A 27564-nucleotide genomic window follows, 5' to 3' on the forward strand; every position below is an offset into this window, starting at 1 on the left:
AGCACGTCTCACTCATTCCTCCGTCTGTCCAGTCTGGTGGTCAGATGACAGATGCGAGGAGAGTCACCTGTGATTTCCTTTTGTAAGGAAAACAAAACAAACTTTCCTCTGATTCAATTACAGTTAGATAACAGCCTATGATTCTCAATGTGCTCCTTTTTTATGACTTTAATTGTTTGATGCACCAACTTTCCTTCATCCTGAGAATTACTTTCAACAGCGGGTTTGAACAAGACATAATGAGAGCAGGGTGAGAGCGAGGAAGTGACAGTTTCTCTCTCTCTCGTCTGATTTAAAATGCATCGTGACAAACGGCTGAACTTTCTGATCTATTTAATTCACAAATGCTATCACCTGCCTCTTGTATTGAATACTAAATATTGGCTGATGCTGTTGAGACCAGAAAAATGCTCTTTGATTCTTTGATACAGGATGTTGATATTTTAGATTGCTGTTACACATTGTAAACATTATATAAGTGCTTGTCACATTTATGTTTAGCCAGTTATCAACACAAATACGTTTTTTAGCTCTGTTTTGGTCCTCCAACTGCTGAGGCAAATGTCGACCTCTTTACCTTCTTCTCCACTCGTTTACTTTTAGGCCTTTTGTCGCTCTGCTGTTTGGTGCTGGGAAGGTAGCCTAATTGTTGAGGTTGTTTGCTATGAACAGTTGTCTAAGGTTTTATATGGGGGTATAGGTGAGAACAGTGAGACTCAACCGTACAGTCTGTGAACCAAACATTGAGCTCAGAGAGGCTAAAAGAGGCTAAAAGCTGTGTAGAGGTGAAACGTTGGGTTTTGATTCTCAGTTGGTCCGGCAGTACTAACATTACAAACTTACAAAGAGTTAATTGATTCAATGTTAATATTAGGGCTGGGTCCATAGACTGTATATAAGAAGTGGACGTAGACGTAGAAGTGGACGTAGTTTGTGAACTACGGTTTTGAAGCCCTCGAGTTCGGCATTTTGGCTGTAGCCATCTTGGTTATTTGTAACCAGAAGTGACATGAGAGGGTGGAGCTAAGTACCTAAAGGGTTATAATTAACATTGAGCTGAAAACACACTGTGAAAGGGTTTAGGTTGTAAGATGAAAACACGGACAACTCCCAGACCGGACAACGCCGTGGTAGTGACCTGTCAATCACAAGGTAGCCACGCCCTAAAGCATCCCCTGCTTTATGGTCTATTTGACTCTAAATGGGACCATAATTTACTAAATGAACATCATGCTGTATTGAAGAAGACTTGAAACTGGCGATTGAGACCATAAACTCATGTTTACAATGTTTACTGAGGTAATAAATCAAGAGAGAAGTAGGCTCATTTTCTCATAGACTTCTATACAATCAGACTTCTTTTTGCAACCAGAGGAGTCGCCCCCTGCTGGCTGTTAGAAAGAATGACAGTTTAAGGCACTTCAGCATTGGCTTCACTTTTCAGACACGGAGTTATATAGCCCACTGGTTGGGTCAGGTGTGAAAGGAGCCGGGTTTGGTTCTAAGTTTTAGGCCTGTGCAAAACTCTACTAGTGACTCTTTTCACAGTACAGAGTCATTTGATTCCTTGTTAACATAAAAAACATGATTTAATATTTTATTTAAAAGACTTAAGTGCTTAAAAAAGCAGACCGAATATTTGTAAACATCAGCAAACCTTTGAAAACTCAAAATTCCCTTTTTCCTATCATGCTGCTATGTTGACAGTATTTCCCATTCACATTGACTTTGTTAAAAATATGCATTCAGGCATTTACACTGATCTGTATAAAGATTATATAAGCTCTGAGACAGAACCACGTCTCTAGAAAATCCTCCATGGCGTTGTCACATTTGCATTCTCCATGTTTGCCGATCGAGTCTTGATGGAGCCGTACATCTGCGCGACATCACAGCTGCAGAGACCGGACAGGCGTGTATTTCACTACATGAGAATGAGCAGTGAATGTTTACCATCCCAAGGCACATATTTTAATGGTGAAAATCTGCATTTCTCCTCTTTAATATTGTTACTTCTGCATACTCAAGATGACATGTCTCCCTGGAGACTAACTCATTACCTTTCCCTCCCTGTCAACCATCCGAGCTCACAGCGAGCTGACAAACTGTCCTTTGGGCTGTTTAACCCTGTCAAGATTCCAGCAAACATCAGTCTTGTTTTGCCAAACTGCTTCACAGAAATCCCCTTCAACACATACTGCATCAAACATTTCTAAATCCGTCTCTTATCCCTTTTTTTTGTCATAACACATGATTGGATATGATGGAATAATTAATTCTGGGTCTGAGTCTGCATTATTGCCTCATGCCTTGAGATGTATTTATTACGTAATGGTCTAAGAAAAGACCAGAACAGCCCAGGAAGGCCTCAGCTTGTGTAAAAATAGCACAAAACGATCCGGTTATATTTAGCAACACCCTCCCGTCCACTGCTAAGAATAGCAGGGGAGACGTTTCATATTCATCCTAAGACTTTGCCTTGTACTTGCCAGAATGTTCCCATCCCTGTACTCTCTGAGTGGAGTGGACAGACGCTGCTTTCTGCAGGGTTGGTGTATGTTTGTGTGCTGGCTGTGGGCTTTTTGAGGTGCATGTCATCAAAATTTTACACACTATTCCTTATTCCATTACTCATCGCCGCCTATTTCGGCGTGCAGGCATCTCGCAGTTGATGAGCTTGTAAGGGGGACCAAGGGAAATAAAACTGGCCGAAACGGCAGCTTGGAGACTCAAGTAGCTCCCCATATCGGCTCAAGTGATATTACATTCATGCTGAGCTTGTTCAAGTCTGCTTTATTGCTTTAGAGTCTCAGTGCTCAATGCAAGGAGTCCCTGTAGTGAGAAAAGCTGGGACGTGTGATTCCCTGAGAGGTGCACATTAAAAAGACTGTTTTTTAGGTCAGATAACATGAAGCTGTGTCTGGTGGAGCTATAAAAAAAATAACTGATCTGTTTTATAAGAAGCTACAGCTCTGAAAGATCATTTCTGCCTTTATTTAGTTTCACAAGTTTGCGTCATTGTGAGATTAAATTAGATTAGTTAAGAAAGTATCCTCTTCAAAAAAGCCAATTTTATAGACCTGCTTTTATGTGCAGATGGTTTGATTGCATAGATTTACTTTTACTGCTTGTGTTACTTTTGTTTGACCTTTGATACCATCGATCACACCGTTCTTATTAAAGGAATAGTTGGGCGTTTGGGAAATATGCTTATTCCCTTTGTTGCTGAGAGTTAGATGAGAAGATCAATACCAATACTCTCTATATTGCTCCGTTAATGATAATGCTAGAGGCAGGAGATGATTAGCTTAGCCTAAAGACAGAAAAGCAAGGGCTAACAGTGGTGCAAAGTTAAGAGAAATACGGATACCAACACTTCAAATTACAAACTAACAGGTTATATACAACATGGAGAACTACAAGGAACGATTCTGGGACCTATTTCCTCTCTGCATGCTACACTTGACGACACTTACCTATCATCCGCTACTACTACATCTCTTTTCATACTGTAGCTATGCAGACGATACAGAGTTATATCTCTCAATCAAATACGGACCTTAACAAGTGGGCTTCACTGCACAGCCCGGTTGCACAAAAAGGTGTATGAATGACACGACAATGCACGAGACAAAAACGTGCAATAAGGATGGGTCCAAAGACCGGTGCTTTTTAAGTTACGTTTGTGATGTTTGTGATGTGTTTTCCGTACAGATGTTACATTGCTTCTGTACGCATTTTACTTTGTTTACGTACTTATTTTAAGGTACACCATGACATTTTTCCTAAACCTATATAAGTGGTTATGTTGCATAAACCTAATTGAGTGATTTTGTTGCCCCCTGCTGGTACTGCACCTTCATACACACGTGTAATATTCACGCCTCAGCGAGGCAAAACGTAACACTGACATGTTGTCCTCTGGTGGAAAGGCGGGGCTTTTACACTGCATAGCTGCTTAGATGATGCAAAAGACTGGATGCGCCATAACGTTTGAAAATCTATTTCTGACAAGACAGAGGTCCTGATCATTGACTGTAAACACATTAATCCAGTCGTGTTTTATCAACTACGGAACACCTAAAATGAGAAGAAAATTAGATCAAGTCTGGGCAGCACAGTGGTGCAGTGGTAGTAGCACAGTTGCTTCAGAGCAAGAGGGTTGCAGGTTCAAACCCCCGTGTTAGAGTGGGTTTTCTGACTTCCTCCCACAAAGACATGGTTAGATCAAAGTTTCAGAAGGCAAAAATATTTTTGGCCTCATTGGGCAAAAATTCCATAATAACCTTTCAGCATATTGTAATTCAAGTGTTCTGAGATAAAACTAGACTTCTGCTCCTCCTCATGGCTCTGTTTTCAGGCGTTAAAAAATCTAGCCCGTGACTGGAGACTTTGACCAATCACAGGTCATTTCAGAGAGAGAGCGTTCCTATTGGCTGTGCTGCGGCTGGCGGCGATGATTGGTATTTGGTCACAAACTTTCTCACTTTACAGCTAAACAGTACACTATAAGATGTTTCTGAAAACATTTGAGGCCAGAAATAGGAATTACAATTACAGAATATTGATTCCTATTTAATCAGCGCTGCCTAGTAAAAATGTCTTTCTTTCTTTTATTGTGAGATGACCTTTTACATAGCTAATTTCTGTATTCACTGTATGCACATTTTATTTATTGTTTTGCAGCTGTTTTAATGTTGCTTATGTCATTGTTTTTTTTTATTTTACTAACATAGAAAAGCATATTTTCTATTAATGTATGTTCTATTTTTATCAAAAGGTGCTACACAAACAAAGCATATTGTCACAATGCCATTTTAGCATCCCTTGCAGCAAATACAACAGATTTTGCGATACAACATTAACCTACCATGTTTTTGGTGTGTGTGTGTGTGCTTAGAGTGCTAATTCAAATTTCTGATTATAGCTTCAAGTGGGAGGCGAATCATAATAACATAATAACTCAACATGAAGTTAAAAGTCATATGCAGATAAACACAGAGCAGATAGCAATGAGCGCTCATTAAAATCTTGGACAGGACTGGAACGAGGAAGAGAGAAAAGTCTACTGGCTGTAATTAGCACACTGTCACTTGTTACAAAGCAGCCCACGTTGTTAGCATGTCAGATCACTTCCCAACAGCATCAACCGATTGTTTTGTTGCTATTCTGAAAGCGTGTAACAACTGTGCCAGACAATAAAGCAGAAATGCCTTAAATTTAAGGGAGAAACATTGGACCGTGTATTTATAAAGACAGGAGGCTACTACGCTCACACAACACTTTGCCTCTGCATCTGTGACTGGCTGGGCAGCTGAATAAATAAAGTATGATGACACACAAAACAAAAGATTCACATGTGATGCTTTTGTGAACAAACCAATTATTTTTGGAGGTCTGATTTCCTGCACCATGAAGCAGATGGTGCCATGATGTCCTGTTGTTTCTGTTCTACAAAAGCCACGTACTTGCTTTCTTTTTTACTCTCTTGATGCTCCAAACGGTATTAAATAAGGAAGCAGAGATGCCATAAAATGTGACTGTACAAAGAATGTCAGTGTCATATAATGTAAAAAGTGAAAGGGCTTTTGAGGAGTCCTTCAACCGTCAGCTCCAGATGGCTCGATGTGAGACACTGTCAGTATGTGACCCCCACTTGTCATGTGAAAACTTCATAAACCCAAACCCCTTTTTTAAAAAAAACCTTTGGATAGACTAGAAAATCCATGGGAGTATAAATGCAAGCCTGTTTTTATTAGCTCCTAAAACACTGAGATTGTGTAGATACAAAGTTTTCACTAATAAGAAATACTCAAAAAATGAAATCTGCATGTTGTTGTTCTCTCCAGGTAATCAAATGATGCCTTCCTGTTATTCAAATCAGCCTAAATGCATTAAGTGCACTAGTGGACTTATACTAAAGATTTAGATGATTGAACATACAACGATTCAGGACGCAGTTAGAGAAGGTTTGTGTTTCAGAGGACCTGAAAGCTGTATTCAAATTATTGTATAAAATAGCTTTTTTCTGGCCCCATTATTGTGTGCAAAGGTGCAGGGGTGTCAAATTTGTTGAACTTTGACCTGATCTGTGCTGACATTTATAAGCACAGCCAATGGTTGAATACTTGTGCTGTGATTAAAAACGGAAGACAAATAAATGTAAATCAGCGCCGGACACTTTTTTGGTCATGCCCTTGTCTGCTTAGAGACAGAGCGCAATTAAGTCCCGCCCCCCACCAGAGGGGAAAACAATTCAACGCTCTCCATAGAGAGTTCCCTTTGTATTGCATGAAGGATTCTCTTTGTCACTTTTTTTGTACCTTTGCTAGCAAACAACAGAAAAATTATATATAACAAGGTAAAGAACTCAGTATGCCGACATGTGCAGCAATCAGTTTTAGGCTAACTATATTTCTGTAAGTTAAGCTGAAGCATTTCGACAGTATGCAACTTGTGTTTTAGTGGAGTGTGGATAAATCAGAAAGCTATGCAGTTTTATGTTTGCAAGTTTTAACAGCTAACTCGTCCCATCCCATCATCATTGTCAACTACACCCTGGACATAGGGTGCTGAAATAATCCTTTGACATGCTGAAAGCTGATGTTTTTCAGCTAGCTACAGGCATTTCGTTAGCGTTTCAGCCCATGGTTGCATATTGTGACACCGATTGTTTTTCCCCTCCGGTGGGCGTGGTTTTGACATGTTGCGCTCTGACTCTTTGCATTTTGGGGTTCAGTTTATAAATCCCTAAGTGAAGCCTACAACATATTAGTTGAACCAGATCCTCTGACCGTAATTTTTTGTATAAAACCCAGTGAGCAACCTCGGGTCTGAAAATGAAGCCAATGCTTAAGTGCCTTAAACTTGCATTCTTTCTAACAGCCAGCAGGGGGCGACTCCTCTGGTTGCAAAAAGAAGTCTGATTGTATAGAAGTCTATGAGAAAATGAGCCTACTTCTCACTTGATTTATTACCTCAGTATACATTGTAAACATGAGTTTATGGTCTCAATCGCCAGTTTCAAGTCTTCTTCAATACAGCATGATGTTCATTTAGTAAATTATGGTCCCATTGAGAGTCAAATAAACCATAAAGCAGGGGATGCTTAAGCTACCACGGCGTTGTCCGGTCTGGGTGGTGTCCGCGTTTTCTTCTTACAACTTTAACCCTTTCACAGGCTTTCAGTTCATGAAAGTTAATTGTAACATTTTGATCTAAAAATGTCTTATTCAGTGTTCAGTTGTACTAAGCGCCCCCTCTAGTGTCACTTCTGGAGGGCAGTTTTATAATTTCTATATTACAGTATATGGTGACTTTGTATAATTTTAAAATTCAATAAAGAGATGTTTAAACAAAAGATAGATGGAGGACAAATTACTCTGTTTTCTAAGTGTAACAATTCATCATCACATTGAACATTGCATTTTTGTAAATTGCTATTTGCTAAAAAGTTTAGCTCCCAGGTGCCTCGTTGTTACCGCTTAACGCAGCACTGAAGCAATCCTTGTTGACGCAATTCAAATGTTTCCAAGCTCATGACCACAAAGTTCCCCTAAAACAATGAAGAGGTGAGATCAACATATTATGCAGTTGGAACGCACTGCATCTCAGTTTTACATCATACTTACTAGGAATAGTTATGTTAGTATGTGATTTTGAAAACAGCCCCATTGTTCATTTTTTCATGGTATTTGTTGACGGTAAGAAAAATAATAAAATAAAAACCAGCCTTATATGAGGCTGCGAAAGACGACACTGATTTTGTCCTCAAAATTCAAGCATTTCTCAGCCACATTTGGAGGAGTGTTTGGAATAGGACAGCCTGTCACCATGTTTTAACATATTAGATCTTGCAATGCTCACTTTAAAGGTGCAATGGTGTGAAGTACATCTATTCCAGTGTGCTGGCGCTGTTTGAACAGAATTTACTGGCATATTCAATCAGGACAGGTGCCTATCAACATGGAGAGCGTCTGTAAAAAGAGAAAATACAACATGGCCACCAATCAGATGAACATGCACCCAGATATTTCCTTATTGGCCCATAATAGTTTTAATTTTCTATATTCTGTAGTGTCGTGACATTCTCAGGATCACGTGATCTACCAATACAACACAAAAAAAAAGGTTTGATATGAATATTTATTGAAAGACTTCAGTTCTTACAGAAATAGTCATTTTTAAATCAATCTTTAGTGGCGTTCCATATTTCCTATTAGAACAGTAAAACCTGTGCTGTCTTACAATAAAATTAACCTCAATAACTGATTTTAAGTACACATTATGTATCAGTGGACAAATCATTTTTTGATTAGTGTAATCACAAGCATCATGCAAAAGCCATGAATCACTGTTTAGAGGGCTGGTGAAAAATGGATTAATGAATTTGGGTGTTTCAGTTTATGATCTGCAGTAACTTTAAACATGGCTGTATGAGGCTGGGCAACGTTATTCTCAGCTGAATGATTCTGACTCTTTGCTGAGAGCGAGACAGCCCAATTTTGTTTTGTTTTTTCTCTCCGTTGGAATCATTCCCCCTCTTATTCACATCACTTCAGCCACTGGGTCTGAGAGAACAATGCTATGAGATGATGTCTGATGAGTGGCTGTGCGTGAAAAAACAAAAGAATCAGTCTTTAAAAGAAACATCTGAAGGCATTGCACAATTCCAAGATTGACCAGTGATATTTTTAAGGCAAAAAAGTTGTCTAAAATACTCAGAAATAACACGTAAAGATGTCATATTACAAATTGTTTTTAAACCCATGGATGCATTTCTGTTAGAAAAAAAAAAAAATCAACACATGCAAACTTAATGCATGCTATTAAAAAAAACATCAGAATAAAACAGGATATTCATCACGAGCATTCAATTAAACCACTCTGTTAATATTATAAGGTACAGTAAACAACTTTCATGTTGAATGTGTGAAGATTACGTGGGCGTTCATATGGCCTGGCATGCTGACACGGCACCGCCACTTGGCAGAGTGACACGGATGCAGCGATGAGCGGTGGGAGGCAGCGAGGTGTAAGCCTACTTCATTAAAGCTTGTTAGTCCACCAGAAGCACAGGGTTGTTGTTGGGTTGTTTTTTTTCTCGCCTTGTTGTCTCCTACACATAAAATGCTTTTGATTGTCACTCCTACACCGACGCAATCTCAGAGGAACAGTGATTTCACACATTCCGGCTGCACGTCACAAAACCATTGGTTCACGTTAAGACTTCCAACTCCGCTGGGTTCCTGTGCAAACATGCATTTCATTTCCTCGTCCTGAGGACAAATCCATGCGTGCCAAAGCAAAGATCTACATGCTGTCACATCTATACTGCACGTCATAGAATAATATGGTAGTCATGCAGTCGAATGATGTAGCTTTGTAGTCATCTGATTTTCTCAAACCCTTGTGGGGCTGATCTATTTATAATTGTTTAACACATTTTATCAAATTAAAAATGAATTAACAGTTTACTAAATCCCCCCCCCCCCCCCAAACAGCGATTGCTTAAAACCAAAAGGAGAACAAAAGTGTAAGAAATGCTTACACTTGTTGTAGCTTTGGGGTTCCAAGATTATGTTTGGGGAATTTACACTCCAGTAACTCCAACCAATGTTACTCAAGATAGTGACATGCCTGCCTAAACACATCGGTTAGCATTTATCATGAGGACCTGGCATATTTGTTTTACGTTACTCTTGTAATGTTAGAAGTGATGAAAATATACTGTTTGAAAGTACAAACATGTGATGCTGGAACAAAATAACAGTCTCAGTATTCATTCTGTTTATCATACCTATAGTATTAGCATTGACTAGCTCTACACAGCAAAATAAGACAATAACAAACTAACCGATATAAGCAGTGGTAGATCAGCAACCCCCATGTTCTGCGAGGTAAAATTACTGTTTTTGGCAATGGAGTCTGGTGGCTTTGAAGAGAGCATTAATGGATATAACGGCAGAGAAACTCTGCGTTTAAAGGTGTTAATACTGAGATAAACACTACGTCTCTGAAACCACTGTTTCTCTGAGAAAACAAGCAAGACACCCTCAATCTTCACTCAACCCTGGCTTTGTTATGTAAGTGTCATGCATGTTTCATATACTAATACATGTACTGGATGTACTGTGTATACGAGAGTGTGGGTGGGAGATGAAGTTAACATTGTGTCGTGATAAATAAATGAAAGGCCGTGCCCCTTGTGTTTCAGGAGGTGAGTCACAGAGTCCCGGCAGTTCGCTGCAAATCAACTCTCCAGAAAACATACACACAGTATATACAGAATATATATATATATATAAATATATATATATATATATATATATATATTTACATATAAAAAGACTGTTCCTGCCTGATCTGGTTCAGTCTGGTTCAGTCTGGTGTTGCTCCAGTCCAATACCAGACGTGACACCAGTGCTACATTGTGCAATTCGACATCCCCGCTGTCATACCCCGCCATTAAACAACAATACAGAAGAGTACAAAATCTACCAGACCACCTGTCCCCACACTGAGGGACCCTATTCAGTCAAACTGAATAACCAGCTTTACTGGAATGAGTCTCGGCCAACAATGAGACGCTACACTTAAAAGGGATAGTTTTTTGAAGTGGGGTTGTATGAGGTACCATAGTCAGTGTATTACCGACAGTAGATGCCGGTTGGCACGCCCTAAGTTAGGAGAAACAGGCAGAAGTACCGGCATGGAAGCTAAGCAATGCACTGCTGTGGACAGGAACAGCAGCTTAATGTATTTTAGCCACTTAAAAAAAGGCCTACCTAAAAAAATCTGTATCAGGTTAAGTGTATTTAGAATATTTTTACAGCTTTACCTTGCCATCAGACAGCTTTTTCAGACGGGGAGCTATGCTCTCTTCAAAGCCACCAGACTCCTTTGAGAAAAACAGTCATTTTACCTTGCAGAACACGGGGGGTTGCTGGTCTTCCGCTGCCTCGATCGGTTGGTTTGTTTGTGTCATTTTGTGACTTTGGTGTTTTAAAAGGTTAGTTCAGATTCACCAAAGTCACACAATAACACAAACAAACTAACCGATCTAAGCAGCGGTAGATCAGCAACCCACACATTCTGTGAGGTAAAATTACTGTTTTTGTCAATGGAGTCTGGTGGCTTTGAAGAGAGCATTAATGGATGTAACGGCTCCAGTTCCTTGTCGGAAAGGGCTGTCTGACGGAAAGGTGAAAATATTCTAAATATAGCATACACTTATAGGTGTTTAAAAAACGATTTGCTGCTGCCCCAGTCCACAGCAGTACCTGTGCTGGTACTCCTGTCTGCTTCTCCAAACTAGGATATCTCAGACAACCCTAATTCAATAAATCCAAACTATCCCTTTAACAATATGTCAAATTTGGCAGATAAATGTTGCTACGGAGTGTACTTGATCACCAGGTCTACTTTTTAAACATTATCATCCAACCATTTGTTTATAAAAAATACAGGCCTGTCGTTCATGATTTAAATATGAATAACTTATGTATAAACATGAATAAGGCCTGTTAGTCATGATTTAAATATGATTACAGGCCTCAGTATAAAATGTAATACTTATATCAGCAGTAAAGAAGCAGCATTACATATATAGTATATTGACCAATACACAAAAAAGGCAAAAATTTGTACAGTGTATAAATGTCTAAGAAAAATGTTTTACAAGCAGTTTATAAGTAGACATTTTAATTAAGCATCATCAGCCAAGAAGAATAAGATGATTTTGAGGCGCAAGTTTAGAAAAATGTTGTAAACCGTCTCTTACATTTGTTCCTTGACTGAATAGGGCCCTAAAAAGTACAGATAGGATCTACAGTTTGTAGTACACAGAGTCAAATGTATAAACGCTGTTCTTCACACATGTACATGAGTTAAAAGGGGCCTCTGGATACGTACGGTGGCTGTAGCTTCTCTGATAGGAAATGTTTTGTGCTTTGCTTAAAGTCACATGTTAAGTTTTCATGTACACATTAACGGGAAAAACAGCAGCAAGGTTGCATTTGAGTTTCACCACAAAACTTGGCTAAAAGTGGCAGTGCAATTACCTGTTTTGGGTTTGAGTATTCACCCATTTTTAAAGGAATACTCCCCCCGAACAACTAGGTTTTGAATATCAAATGCTCACTACCTGTAGGCTCTGGAAAGTTTGTAGTTTGGTCTTTTTTCAAAGGACAGTTACAATGGATTCCAATGGTGATTAAAAAACGCCCATATAACATTTCTGCAGCCAAACAACAACAAACGGAGGCTGTGTTCAACCATATTTTGGTGTAAATACTGCTTAGATGACAGAGAAGAAGTGGACTGCGCTGCAGGATAGATTTGAATTTTTTACACTTTTCTTTCCGCCATGAAACGGGGTTGCTATTTACCTGATAATCAGACTATATTGACTTTTTTTTTCACTTCTTTATGCAATTAAAATCTCAAAAAGACTATGTGGTTTGATCAGATTTGACTGACAGTGCTAAACTGTGATTGGTACTGTATATGGAGGTATGTGACATTAAGTTTTCCCATTTTAATGAGCCCTGTCCACGTCAAAAACAAAAAAACAGAAATCTCTGAAAATATATCTCTAAATAGTTCAAATTTAAAGTAAATGTTGTGTTCCCGTTGGACCTCATTGTCATAGTAAGAGGCTGATTGAGGCATTTAAAGAGGACCTATTATGCTCATTTTCAGGTGCATATTTGTATTTTGGGTTTCTACTAGAACATGTTTACATGCTTTAACGTTCAAATAACGCTTTACTTTTCTCATACCGGCTGTGCTGCAGCACCTCTTTTCACCCTCTGTCTGAAACGCTCTGTTTGTGCTCCTGCCCCCCCCCCCCCCCCCCCCCCCCCCCCCCACCCTCCCACCCTCAAAAAGCCCAGTCTGCTCTGATTGGTCAGCTGGCTAACTCTGTTGTGATTGGTCAACCAAACCAAACTCTTCGGACTCCGCTCCAGCTCAGCTCTAAATAGCTTAATTTGAGGGCGTGCCAAATCAGCCGCTAGGAAGGTATTATGCTAATGTGTTACTCGGTGACATCACCACATTATGGTAGAAAAGGCGGGACTTCAAGTGAGACGTTTCAGGCAGTTAAGGAGCAGTGTTTCTGTGGGGGGATGTAACTCCCTTTGGCGTTGACTTTGGGCTTAGTAACTTTGCAAGCCTTTTACATGCACAAAAAACTATAAAGGAAAGGGAAAAAGCACAAAAACATAATGGGCCCTCTTTAACTTTTGCCACAAAGAAATATGCTGAAAGTCGACTTACAACAATCTATACAGTTGTGTTGATTTGTACGTCGCCAATTTGGTGAAAATCTTTCTTGCCGTCTTTTTTTGGGGGGGGCTCTGCCACAGAAAAATTACCCATTCTCTATCCCACCTTTACTTTAACAACTTTAACAAAACACTTTCTGTGGAAAAAGCTGTCAATGAGCACAACACCTAGAGACCTATTTGAATCAATCCAAAAAAGGGACGTGAGCCAATGTGGAAGTATGTAAGTGTTGAGTCTAAGCTGAGAAAAGCTGCTGTCATCCCAGAAGTATTCAGAGCCACCTTTCAAGCCTTCAGGAGGTGAGAGTTTGATACCGAAAACACTGTTTTTGTTCCTTTAAGGAGGTGATTAGCGACCTGCTACTTTACTAAACCTTAGGGGTTACTGATTATTACTTTTAGTTACAATATTGTTGGACAACGTGGAACTAAAAACTGTGCTCAGTCACTACTTTGATCCATACGGGTAGCTGCTGAAATAAAAGCATCTTTGCGTTTTGGTTTTGTTGGTTAACTGTTTTCTGTGCACATATTCACAGCGTGTTGCTAACACAAAGGTGTGAGTCACCTGATCTGATAGCTACCGAAGTGCTATAATTCTCAACTTACAGTTTGGCAAATATTTTATGATGTGAGTAAGGTAAGACTGTGAACTCAACAGACTGACACACCAACACTTTGTTATTTAATTTTTTTTGGCAATACTAAACAAAGTGAGAGGTAGAGAGACGTAAAACAAAACAAAACAAAAATGCTTCTGAAGTACGATGTTGTTCCATGAAATTAAAGAGACTAAAATGTGACACACAGTCAGGTTCGGTAGTGAGATGTGTGTTTTTGACTTCTGGGCTTGGAGATCCACATTTCCAGAACCCACGGTTAACGCGGTGCCTTGTGAACGTTGTCTGACAAAAGAGTATAAGGCTGGTTTAAGTCCCTGCTGCATTTGATTTGACCAGACTCCCAGGGAGTCAAGGCAGGTGGACGGAGCAGAAGGTAAGAGTGTGGGAAGATTTCAAGTGGGTGATGGGTTTGTTCTTAATGGAACATGGCAGTGGTGGTGGTGATGGGGGGGTTTGTGTGGGAGGGACAAAGCCCTGAGTGCAGGACAACAGTGCATGCTTCTCTTAAACTAGCACATGCTCCATTTATAAAAAAAAAAGCATACACACTCTGTATTGAAGAATGTGGCACCAGGGCCTAAAACGTTTTTGTACAAAGTCACAACCTCCAGTTTCTGCAGCCGAAAAATAGGAATCTGAAAGGTTTTCACATTGATCGGTATAAATTTCCTCCTGAAAAAAATTCTCCACCCCAGTCCTCAAATTTGTAAACATTTATATATCGAGAGACATGATTTTGTGAAAGAGAGAGGAAGTGGAAATAGAAATAGCAGATTAACAGTGTTGGACCTTTTCAGGTTCAGGTCCGTTTCAGTCAGTTGTCAGTCAACGCTTCCTGGTGGAGGTAGGTAAACTCAGACCTCCACCACGACCCTTCAAAACCCCCACCTTCATTCGTCAGAGAAGTCCCTTCTTCTAAAAAAGTGGAAGCATCCCACTCAGGGTTATCCGCATCGTGGCCCTCGGCTCATGGCCAAACGTTCCCGAAAGTGCAACATGAGAGTAGCGAGCGAGGTTCGCCGTGTGTCTCAAAAGCTTCCAGTGAAGAGTAGGAAGAAGAAGAAGCAGAGAGAGGAGAGTAGAGACCAGTAGAGTCGGCTGGCCGGCGTCGGAGCGAGGCCTCGGCCTTTAGATTCGGCTTACCCGTCTGCAGAGGAGGGGGTGGAGAGCCGGTGGTGGACAGGTGGTGTAAGGAGGCGGCAGGGGGCCGGGTTTGATCCCTCGGGTCCTCATGTAGGACAGGAACTGGTCCGGGATTTCAGCGAGCACTTCCTTAGCGAGGCGAGCCATGCTGAGGATGTGGTTACCCCGTCGGTCAATGTAGTCTCTGAAAGGAACAAACTGCAGAGAGGAGAGGAAACAAGGAGAAGAGAGGTGAGGAGACAAGTAGAGGAGAGGAGATAAAACAAGGAAAGAAGAAGAACCAAAGAGAGGAGAGGAAACAAGAGATGAAACAAGGAGAGTAGAGGATGTAAAACAAGGAGAAGAGAGAAGAAGAAACAAGGAGAGGAAATAAAACAAGGGTAGGAGAGGAAACAAGGAGAGATGAGGAAACAAGAGATGAAACAAGGAGAGGAGGTAAGTAGAGGAAACAAGGAGGTTAGAGGAGAAGAAACAAGGAGAGGGGAGAAGAGAAAACAAGGAGAGGAGAGAAAAGGAAACAAGGAGAGGGGATAAAACAAGGAGAGGAGAGAAGAAGAGACAAGGAAACAAGAGGAGAGGAGAAGAAACAAGGAGATGAGCGGAGGGGAGAGGAAACAAGAAGAGGACAGAAGAGGAAACAAGGAAATGAGAGGAGAGAAGAGGAGAGAGTAGGAAACAATGAAACAACAGAAAAAGAGGAGGGGATAAGAAACAAGGGAACAAGAGGAGAGGAGGGGAAACAAGGAAATGAGAAGAGAGGAGAGGAGACAAGGAAACAAGAGGAGAGGAGAGGAGAGGAGAGGAGAGGAGAGGAGAGGAGAGGAAATGAGGAGAGGAGGAAAATAGAGGAAACAAAGAGAGTCAGAGGAGAGGATATAAAATGAGGGGAGAAGAAACAAGGAAATGAGAAGAGAGGAGAGAAGGAGAGGATATAAAATGAGAGGAGAGGAGAGGAGACAAGGAAACGAGGACAGGAGAAGAGGGTATAAAATGAGAGGAGAGGAGAGATGAGAGGATATGGTTAAATAAAACATCAGAAAGTGAAAGAAAAGAAGAGAATGAAAAGGACACAGAGGAAAAGGTGGATGTAGTTTAGAGAAGCGAGACAGCGGGAGGAAGACAGAAAAATGGCAGACTGAGAACAAGAGCACAGCAGAGGGTCAAGCACCGTGACCTTTTCCCATTAATCATAAATCCCACATTTCTCTGCAGACACTCCGCTGAGCTAACAGTCTCACAGCCAGTCAGCCATGTCTTCTCTGGGAATACTCTGTACCTGAACTATGTCCCTCTCGGCGTATCGTCCTTGGGATGAGATCCTCTCCTCGTCCCCGTCCAGCTCGATCATTTCTGAGGAGGAGAAACACATCAGTCACGCCCTGTCAGGAGACTCCAGCAGCCATGTCAAAGCCACGCTGAGCAAACATGGCACGCGGTTTGTCAGTGCGTTTTAATCTGCCAAAGCCATTGGCGTGCCACTGGGTTACAATTCCTCGGAGTGTTGGTGATGCCAAACGTGGCATGAGTACACAGAGTTTGCGTCGCTGAGCGTGAAACAGTGAGTTGCACACAACAGCGCTGAAATACGTGTAAGCGGAGCCAACGATGTGCACCACGGGGACATCATGCAACCGAGCACAATGACTTCATAAGCGTGACAATCGTTTGAAATCCTGTTGACTTTGCAGGCTAATTGCTCATCACGAGTGAGCTTTTTTTTTTTTTTTACAGAGGACTGCTCCGTAAATTGTAAACACGACAAAACGGGAGAGAGGTGAGAAACGTGGCCATCGTACATTAACGAAAAAAAAATAACAGAAAAAAAGAAAGAAAGAAAGAAAAGCACCACCTCTGGTCTGACAAATGAGAATTGTACACATCCACTTAACCTCGGGAGTCAGTGGAGGAGGAGGAGGAGATTAAGGGGAGGGAGAATGGAAGAAAAGAAGAGCTGCACAAGGAAGGGCTGAACCATGTGGGAGGCGAGATAGGAAGTAGAATGAAGGCGAAGGATTACTGCTAGCAAATAAACACATACACATGCACATGCACGTGATCTTCTCCCTGCTTACCGTCAAATTCCGCTGGTCCAACCCCAACGATTATAATTGACATGGGCAAAGACGCAGCCTGTTGAGGGTGAGAGGAGACAAAATAGGCTCATCAGACATGAGGGGAAAGAAGCAACATTCATTCTTTTCACCATTTGCTATCTTAATCACCGCAGGCTGCCAGTGAAAAACCCGCAAACTGTAAGCTAACAGTCCATGGAAAGGAAGCTCAATAGCAAAATATTCAATGCCATTGTTAAGACAGACGGGCTTCGTCCAAATCCATCTGCCCTCTGCCGCCGGTTTCATAAAGCCTCTCGTCCGGCCAGAGTTTTCTAATTTCATGCATCTACAACTTTGTCTAAATCTCCCAAAGCTTGACAGCTTAAAAATGACTCCCATTTACATCTTCCCTCTGCCCTGAGCTGCAGCTGAACTTCCGCCCTGCACCGCAATATTGTTTATTAAATCTTAGCCGAGTGGGACAGCAAAGTACAGTTCCAGTGATGAATGAAGGTTTTTTAGCGTTTCATAACTTCCCGTGGTTATTAGATGGACGCCCAAATTGCTCGAGATATGAGGGCCACGGGTTCTCCGCGGGCTTGTAAATAATTACTCTCGAATCTTACTTTACAATAACATTACATCACACGGAGGCGTGGGGGCTGTGAGCAGCGAGAGCTCCTAATATATGAAAAATCGTTACACACATCAACTCCGATCACTCTAATTAGAAAGCGTAGTTATTAGAGCTGAACGTAGCATGATTGGGGGAGGGGGTTGCAGGGGGAGGTGATGGGAGGTTGACCAGGCCGACCCCCTTTCCTCTTCCCTCACTCCCTTCATTAGTGAAGATGAGTGAAAGACAGAGAAGCACTAAAAGAGAAGGACAGCCCATAACCTCCCCTCCACATTGTTGGTTTATTAAGATCTCCATTAGTGGCTTAATCATAGCTGGACCTCCAGGGGCCCTCACATGTTTTACAGTAAATTACCCGAATGAATACGAGCATACGCTACATGGACTGCTGCTGTCCATGATGCTGTAAATAGCACTTGTGAACTCATGTAAAATGCCTTGTCTCCTGTCTTACCAATAAAGTGTGAACAATAAAACGTACAGTACATAGATTGAGTTTAAATCTGGTACTGTACATTGACTATGGACTCCTTGGTCTGTGCCATGTCTGTGATCACGCCGTCAGAGATGATGAGCAGGATGAAGTACTGCGAGCCGTCCATCACTGCTGACGCATACCTGGCATGAAGAGAGAGAGAGAGAGAAAGAGGCAGGGCGTCAAAGGTCAAATGAGCAAAAATAAAAGAGAGGTAGAAGCAGAAAGACGTCACTTCTTTTAACATTTAATCAACATCAAAAGGGATATTCTGACTTTTCTTTCCTGCTGAAATCTACCGCTCTATATTAATTTAGAAAGGGCACTCAACTGATTTAACACATCAAGACCAATTAACTGGTCACGAAGAGTACGATTCAACCTTTGAGACAGTCGTATAATGTCTTTTGTGGCTCTGGAAGGGCTTTCTAAAGTCTGAGAAAATAACTCTGAAGATGACATCAGTTATCTTGGCTTTTTTTTTTTTATAGAAAACCTGAGTTATAAAGTTTATAGGTTATACAGTGTAAGTGGAAAGTTTATAAATGAAGGCGCAACTCAACCCGTTCCGCACAACGTGATTGACTGATGCCTTTATTCACGGTGCGAAAGCTCAGAGATATCGACCTTGTTACGAAAACAAATGGCGGTGTAATATACGTGTTCTGTGTGAAAGTATTCATGACAAAAACAGTTTGAAAAAAAAAGTTGATGTGAATCAATCGCAGGAAAAAAACATGAGTTTATGGTCTCAGTCGTTAGTTTCATGTCATCTTCAATACATCATGATGTTTATTTAGTAAATTATGGTCCCATTTAGAGTAAAATAGACCATAAAGCAGGGGATGCTTTAGGGCGTGGCTACCTTGTGATTGACAGGTTGATAACACGGCGTTGTCTGGTCTGGGAGTTGTCTGTTTTTGTCTGAGAACTTTAACCCTTTCACAGTGTGTTTTCAGTTCATGAAAGGTAATATTAACATTTTGGTCGCCTAAAAAATGTCTTATTCAGCATTCGGTTGTGCTTAGCTCCACCCTCTCGTGTCACTTCTGGTTGCAAATAACCAAAATGGTGATAGCCAAAACGCCGAAGTCGAGGCTTCAAAACGGCAGTTTACAAACCAGTACGGACCCGGTAGTAGTAGTAGTAGTATTTTTACATTACACATTGATGTACCTTGGAGTCAAGTCTATTTTTGTTGCTCTAAACTTACACTCATAGCAGTTTCCTGTTATATAAACCAGGATGAAATGTGTCACAGGACAATATTAATAATATATAAGAGTATACGTTAAATAACACTCTTACGCACACACAGTCAGTCAATTAGAAAGCTGACGTGACTTGGTGTCACTTTTTTTTTTTTTTTTTAGCCATGTCTTCCTGGGCTTTAGTCAGATGCTCCACAGAAGTGAGCGCTGAACAATGCAGCTATTCTCAGGCTGAGTGGGCGGATGGCACTCGAGAGAGAGAGAGAGAGAGAGAGAGAGAGAGAGAGAGAGAGAGAGAGAGAGAGAGAGAGAGATGGGATTTGAAAGCCGATGATGAAAGGTGGGAAAAGTGCTTGTTACAGTCAGTCTTGAGGATCATGAGGATGAGATCTGGCAATAGGGAACTTCAGGTGGAAGTCGGAAAATTAAAACTTTATACATTACTTTTTATTGGAGGTTATTCGTGTACATTGAGAAAGTGTTGCTCATAGTTTCCGGTTTGTTTGTTTTAAATTTTTAAAACAGTGGAAAAGCAGCTTTTTTATAATTTGTTGCTCCAATAAAAATGTAACTGCACTTGAGGGCCCACATGTTTCTCGTTAATGGACTTTTTATTAGTGAAGAGAATGGTTTTTACTTGTGTCTATAAGGATTCATTTATGGTTTATTTGTGAAATGGTAGGAGGTGAGACATTTACTGTTTCTTCTACTGTGTATTTTCTGTTTTTCTTGCAGCTCATCAGTCATCCTGCAGACCGGTCGCCCTCTAAAGGACTGCCGTATCCAAACCACCACAGCGAGTATTGATTCTTCTTAGGTGACGGAGCTATTAGCACATTTATTTTAATCCCCTCCCTTTTCTTCACAGATCGCTGTCCAGCAGCCCACACACACGGCTGCAATTTCACCAAAGCCGATTGATCTTACAGGAATTTCATCAGCAGAGCTGTAAATGTAGTGGTGGCGTTTACGTGCGTGTCCGCCTACGCGTTCCTCGTCCCTGGCTGTGATTATAGTGGACCTACCTGGCCACATGGTTAATAACAGGGGAGAAGTGGGTGGGTCCGTAGAGACGCACAGATTTGAGACTCTGGTAATAGGCGTCCATCACCCCCTCGATGCCATTGCAGTACGGGTTCTGTGGATTACCGTTCTGCAAAAAAAAAAAGAAGGACAAAAAAATGTTAAAAAGTGCAGGGTTCAATATTAATGTTTTTTTTTCTAGGGCTGTCAATAGATTAAAATATTTAATTGTGATTAATCGCCTGATTGTCCATAAACAATCACGATTAATCTCTAATTAATCACACATTTTTTATCTGATCAAAATGTACCTTAAAGGGAGATGTGTCAAGTATTTAACACTCTTATCAACATGGGAGTGGGAAGATATGCTGCTTTATGCAAATGTATGTATATATTTATTATTGGAAATCTATTAACAACACAAAACAATGATACATATTGTCCAGAAACCCTGGGAAAAGTGGGAATGTCTGTAAAGGGGAGACTGGTGGGTACCCAAAGGTGCAAAAAGGATCAATTGCAGGTATCGTTTGACTGGAGAAGTTTGGATACTTCTTGGTAACGGGTTATTTTGATCGATATCTTAAAGGTATCGAGTACCAATACCCAGCTCTAGCTCACTCCCTAGCTGCTTCCAGCATCAGTTCTGGAAACAACAATGTGGTTAATTATTAAGTGAGTTGCTAGATTCACAAGCCCGTTTTTGGCATTTTACTTGCCCCGGGCAATCGGGCAATCTATATTGTTGAGCCCTGAACTGTGGGAGAAACATGCTGAAATGTAGATGTAACATTTCTGAATTGCTGAGAGGAGGTTCAGACGGGTCTCGTCGTAAAGATTAGAAGACCTCGGGGTGTCTCAATTTCTTTAGATATGCTTGTGGGAAACTTGCTTTGGCTAGATTTATTTTTTTTCATATAGCTCCGAAGAGCCATAAATGCCCCTCTTTATGACTTTGTCCTCATGGCAGCTTGGGTGTAACTAAGCTAGTGGGATGGCAAGCTGGCACTATGCTGTATTTGATGTGTGGAGTGGGCTTACTTGTACCAATACTGTAATAAAATACATTTAATTAAGACAACGAAGGCTGATTGCAAATGGGATTGATCAGTTCTTCATATAATTAAGAAATTAAGATATTTCTTATGTACAAAATGTCCTTGGAAGCTTTTAGTAGTCCATACAGTAATGAGATTTAAATTCATGATGGCCACAATTGTCCAACTCTATTAAGTTATATATTTAATTTGGGATGTGTAAGCTGATTTTTAACAGTTAACTCTTTGTCTACTAATCCCCGTGTCAGTAGAAGCTCTGTTGAATCAGGGAGCCGAGTCCAGAAAGCCTTTAGTCTTTATTAATCTCACTTTGTACTTTTATTCCAAGCTGAAGACACAGACAGTAAGATCCTTTTCTCGAGCAAAATTCAAAGACAACAGTCTGATTATGTTGTCTATGAGGTTTATTACACTTTAATGTCATTTCTGGAACTCTGATGGATGATGCTGTTTTTTCTGGAGTATCTTCAGCCACTTTTTTTGCTCCAGGTGTTCTCTATACGCCACCGGATAACAGTTTAGTTTTACATACAGCGAGTCTCTGTCATTGATTTAATGTCAGCTTCAATGTATGTTGAAAAATGTGTTAACTATATTCAAGGGCAATTAGAATAACTTGCTTACATTACATTTATGTGGTACACCTGGGACCTACTATGCATCAAAGTTAAACTGAAATTGAATGTAGTTTGTTTTGATATTCAGAGACAGCGTGGCTAAGAGGGATAATAAAAACAGCACCACCCTGAAGGAGAAAAAAAAAAGTATTTGTAGATTTTATATCCCTTTATGGGAAAAAGGCTGGGATGGAATTACATTTTATTTTCAAAACAGGCATGTTTTTGATGCAAATTGCAGGATAACAGGATTACATGCATACTCAGGCTACCCGAGGGCAGAAAACATCCATAATACTTCAATATTATCAAAACATCTTACCTAGTATAAGAGGCACTAGAGGGTTGCAAGCCCTTAAGGGCGTTAAATCCAATCTTACATCAAGCATATTACACATATTTTAGTGAAATGTCGACAGTTTAATTCTCCTGTTGCAGCATTTCAGTGGCGAATATCCTGAGGCGGGCCATTTCACATTTTTAACTCTGCAATAGGAACGGATACCAGGAGAAGCATGTTGGTAAAAATCCATTGTGGTGAGATTTGATTTGTTTGCAACAGAGGTTACGAGAGGACAAAACATGATGCTAATTTGTTTTAGAATGAGTTTCTCTGACAGAAGCTCATCAACTGGCTTCAATCCTTGTTTTAATGGAATACTTCACCCACAAAATGAACGTTTGTAAATCAATTATTCACTCCATGTTACTTTTAATTAAAAAAAACAACAACGAGAAAAGTCTTGATGAATTGAAGTAAACGGGGGCCGCGTCTTATAAGTCTCATTTATCCAGTCGTATTCTCTACCACTTCCCAAACACATGCATCTTGGCTAAAACCTTACTATTTAAAACACTTCCACATAAACAGTCTCACACTTGCAAAGGCGTGCTACTCGTCCGGGAGAATCCAAAGAGTTTTTAATAGTAGGGTTTGAGGTCTAAGCGTATGATTGTATAAATAAGAGTTGGATTATACTGCACGAGTTGTGTGATAGTTTGTAAACGGGTGTTTTGATATAGTTTTGCTGTTGTGAAACGCGGCCCCCATTTACTTCAATTCATCAAAACTTTTCACCGTTTTTTGATTCTTCGTTCACCCTGAAGTTTTCTAAAAGAAATCAAGGTAACAAGGGGGGGGAGTAATTGATACATAAAAGGACATTTTGTGTGAAGAAAATAAAATATCTCAATATTTTTGACCAAATACCTCGATGTCAATATTGCGACGATATTCAACCATTGGTGCTCTCACTAAATATTTACACAATGAGATTTTTTATAAACAATCATCAGTAATGTGGAGATAATGACTAGATAGAGCAGTCTGGAAAGTTCAGAAAATGACATCACTTTACTGTAATGCAGCGTTTAAAACCAGGAACACTTGTGCCATATTACGATAGACGATATCTAATCTCATATCACAATATAGATGTAATATCGATATACAGCCCTATTCATAAATGAGGTATTCCTTTGAGATGTTGAAGCAAAGTTTTTGTAGTGTTTGTATCTCTGCAGCCTCCGTATTAAAGTTAATGTCTGGTTGACTGGGTTTAAGACACCCAAAAGAAACTCACAAAGAAGCAAACAGTACATTATTTAAGCTACCCATATGTTTTGGGCTTTCTAATTATCTCAGTATGAAACCATCTTGACTCTCACTCTGCTTGGTCGCCCCTGAGTTTGAACAGTGCACATGAGACTCCTTTGTTTTGTAAATGGAGCTTGCATAATTACGTCAGATTCAGTGGTGGCTTTCTCCCACTGCGGCTCCGCAGCTGCAGCCGTCCTCCCTAAGAGCTGACTGAGTTAAATCCTTAATGGTTAGATTAATGCATATGTGCCTTGTCTTGAGGTTCGGCGCCTCTGGGGAAGCTGTTACCCAATACTGAGCAGCTGTAATGGCTGTAAAACGCCTCTGGACCAACATCTGGAAGGGACAGTGGACCAGGGAGAGGATTATGGGTGGCTGAGGAGTGGTCAAGAAAGTCTAGAGCCCCGGAGCGCTTGACATTGGCGGAGAGGAATGGATGAAAAGAGGCATGGTTGAATCCTGATAGTGTTGAATGGAGGAAACAGCTAATCCAGATCCTTAGCGTACTGTGTGCATTTCCATAAATTAGAGTTATCAAATGATTGTCATACCTTGGTATAATTTCCCTAAAGAAATGAAACTATTGTCACTTCAGTAAGACATAGACTGACAGTTTATACATAAAAAAAACCTAAATTTGGTGTGTTTACAGCCAACTAGAATCACCGCCTCACGGTTGAATGCCTCCGCAGACCAGTCAAATTACAGTTTACATCCATGTCTGTCCAAAATGTTATCCCTTCATCATTTTATCTTGTTAGAAATTTGTGTGAAATTGTCATGATTAGGATATGAATTCTTGAGTTATGGCCAAAAAACGTGTTTCATGAGGTTATAGTGACCTTGATCTTTGACAACCAAAATCGAGTGAGGTCATCCTTGAATCCAAGGACGTTTGTGCCAAATTTGGAGAAATTTGCTCGAAGCGTTCCTGAGATATCACAAGAATGGGACGGACATGAGGTCACAGTGACCTTGACTTTTAACCACACAAATCGAATCAAGTCATCCTTGGGTCCAAGTGGACGTTTGTGCCAAATTTGAAAAAATTCCCTCCAGAAGAATGGGCGGACGGACATGTACTAACATACATGGACAGCAGCGTTCACCACCCGCCAATAAACTGCTGCCTGTAATTGGCCATCTGTGTATGAAAGTTCCTGCTTGCATGCTGTATGTTTTCAGTTTACTTTTTTATTACATGGTTCTGGTAATAACTTTATGTTTACATCTTCCTTTGAGAAATGCTGCATGTGCTCTAACTGTGACACACAAGCTTCCTCCAACTGGCATGAAAGCCTTTAAAAGATTTATTGTCAGTGCCATAGTCAACAGCAGTCTGGGAACAAGCCAACTTTGTTTTTATACTGCCTGTCCTGATCTTAATGTTGTTCAAAATTAGCACCACATTTCTCATGAGCCCTATTGCTTCATGTCACAAAGAAAATCTTTATTTCTAAGATTTTTTCTCTGATTTGATTTAAGATGATAAATATCTTAATTATTGGATGGATTGCCATGAAATTTGTTAAAGACATTCATGTTTCTAAGAAAATAAATCCCAAAACTCTGGTGATCCCCTGACTTTCAAGTTCAAAATGATCCATTATTAAATAAGTCCACATCTACTAAGGGTGGGGGAAAAAATCAATACAGCATTGTATCGCGATTTTTTGCTTGGCAATATTGTGTCGATATACATACGTCAATCATCGATCTTTTATTGTTTGGTCTGTCAAAGTTAGCGCTATAATAACGCATTAACGCAATTCGATATTTCGGATGTTGTAGTGGCTCAGTTTCAAAGCTAGAGTGGAGATACTGGCATCATATGAAACAAGAAAACCTAAGGAATCCATTGGTACCAACCATCTCATACTACTAAACATGCTTTAAATTTCAGAGAGGAAAAACTGGCATGGCCATTTACAAAGGGGTCCCTTGACCTCTGACCTCAAGATTTGTGAATGAAAATGAGTTCTATGGGTACCCACGAGCCTCCCCTTTACAGACATGCCCACTTTATGATAATCACATGCAGTTTGGGGCAAGTCATAGTCAAGTCAGCACACTGACACACTGACACACTGACAGCTGTTGTTGCCTGTTGGGCTGCAGTTTGCTATGTTATGAGCATTTTTTTTTTGCTAAATGCAGTACCTGTGAGGGTTTCTGGACAATATTTGTCATTGTTTTGATGGCTCCTAGACAACGTATCCTTATGACGTTGGTGATCGTCATAACATTTCACATTTCCCCATCATCAAAGCTGTGCCTATGTACAGCCTCACAAGGCTGTTTCATTTGAATTATATTTATTACTTCACTCATTCAACACCTCAAGAAATCTTTTAGCACTGGAAGAACGGTGTCACTTTCCTGCTTTGTGCCATAAAGCAATATGATGTAAATCAGTCCTGCGACTTCCTGTCAAATCTGACCTGGTGGAGGCCTCAGAAAGTGACCTCTTCTTCATCATGGTTTTGTTTGGTGACTTTGATTATGTTGAATAAATGAACATGTGTTTGCATGCTTTACGTAGGTTTATGCAGAGAAACAGACGCACATATAACTGCAACTGTTCATACAGTATGTGCCTATAGTATATTTGGAAGAATAGATGATTGGAGGATTTGAGTGGATGGATGTTTGGATGATGCAAATTAGGGAGAAAGTTGTTTCCTCACCAGGGCGAACTCGTGCGACACCCGTCCGTCTGGGGGAAGCTTGGCACCGAAGCCCAGGGCAGGAAACATCTTGTCGCTGTCGTAGTCCTGGATGATCTCTCCGACGGCCCTCAGCGCCATGGCGTAGTCGTTCAGCTGGTATGGGCTCATGTAATGGAGCGAGGTGGGCTGGGACGGATTGCCTGGGACCCGAACGGTTCAACACAACATAACACACATCAGCATCAAACTGTAATTACGCCTGCTCCCCCTGGGCTGTGAGTCATATTAAAATAAAAAAGGATTGGAGTGGGTGGAAGGGGGGGTTAAAACGCAGACTGGAGTTTTAGTTACACAAACATTTCTCCTAGGCACAGCTGCACTGGAGGCAGTAATAATCTCACTGGTTGCCTCAAACCTCAGCGGGTGGTGTGAGGTACCACAATTTTTTCTAATTACATGAAGCCATTGTTCCAATTTAGCACTTGCACTAATAAGATGATGAGCTACAGTGCAGAAGACCCTCAAAGAACTTCTATCCCACTATCATAAATAAGTAAAATCTTGTGATTATTCAGAAATGATGCAGTGTCGTCAGATTAAAAAAAACAACTTTGATTTGCAAAAAAAACCCTACTCTTTCTTGTCAATAAATGCAATAAGCTGCTCTTGACAATCAAAACTACAAACAAGGAATGATAAAAATGGTAAAAACAAAAGTCTGGCTTTAATTGTCTTTATTTTTGGCCCCAACAGGGAAACGAGAAGAGATAAAGATAAAATACATGACAGTAAATCCAAAAACTGTCATCACAATAGTGACATTAAAGGATAAGGCTGGCGTCTGTAGCCTTCAGCCCCAAACCCATTAGTTATTTCTTTAAAAATGGGTCAGAAATAAGCCATTTCATTAAAAAAAAAAAAAAAAAAGCTAAGTTATTTCCTAAAACAGCTGGGCACTGTAGTTTTTAGCAAACGTTACTCATACAGGAGAAAATAGTTAATTTGTTGGGGACTATTTTCAGCTACAGATTAATACACATGTGGTGCTCTGTTGAGTATTTCCAACAACAGGACTGAGGATGTGGGATTTAATTAAAATAAACTACAGCTCCCATTAGGGCTGTACTGAATAGTTTGAAGCTTCATTTATAACGTTGGCATT

General features: G+C 40.5%; 1 protein-coding gene across 5 annotated transcripts in view; it reads right to left on the reverse strand.

Annotated features, from left to right (window-relative positions):
* The window catches only part of LOC119486933 (copine-8-like), an 89002-nt gene that overhangs the window by 4550 nt on the left and 56888 nt on the right, over positions 1 to 27564 (reverse strand). For all 5 annotated transcript variants that reach the window (XR_005206614.1, XR_005206615.1, XR_005206616.1 and 2 more), the window contains 6 exons: positions 26421 to 26602; positions 20458 to 20585; positions 18262 to 18364; positions 17128 to 17185; positions 16332 to 16405; positions 15056 to 15253 (listed from right to left, as the gene is read on the reverse strand). Coding sequence is in view for 1 of the 5 variants with exons in the window: in XM_037767494.1 (XP_037623422.1) it covers positions 15056 to 15253; positions 16332 to 16405; positions 17128 to 17185; positions 18262 to 18364; positions 20458 to 20585; positions 26421 to 26602 (743 nt within the window). In the remaining 4 variants the exon portion in view is untranslated. The remainder of the gene's footprint in view (positions 1 to 15055; positions 15254 to 16331; positions 16406 to 17127; positions 17186 to 18261; positions 18365 to 20457; positions 20586 to 26420; positions 26603 to 27564) is intronic.

Source organism: Sebastes umbrosus, chromosome 4 (assembly GCF_015220745.1).
Source record: "Sebastes umbrosus isolate fSebUmb1 chromosome 4, fSebUmb1.pri, whole genome shotgun sequence".
Classification (NCBI taxonomy): domain Eukaryota; kingdom Metazoa; phylum Chordata; class Actinopteri; order Perciformes; family Sebastidae; genus Sebastes; species Sebastes umbrosus.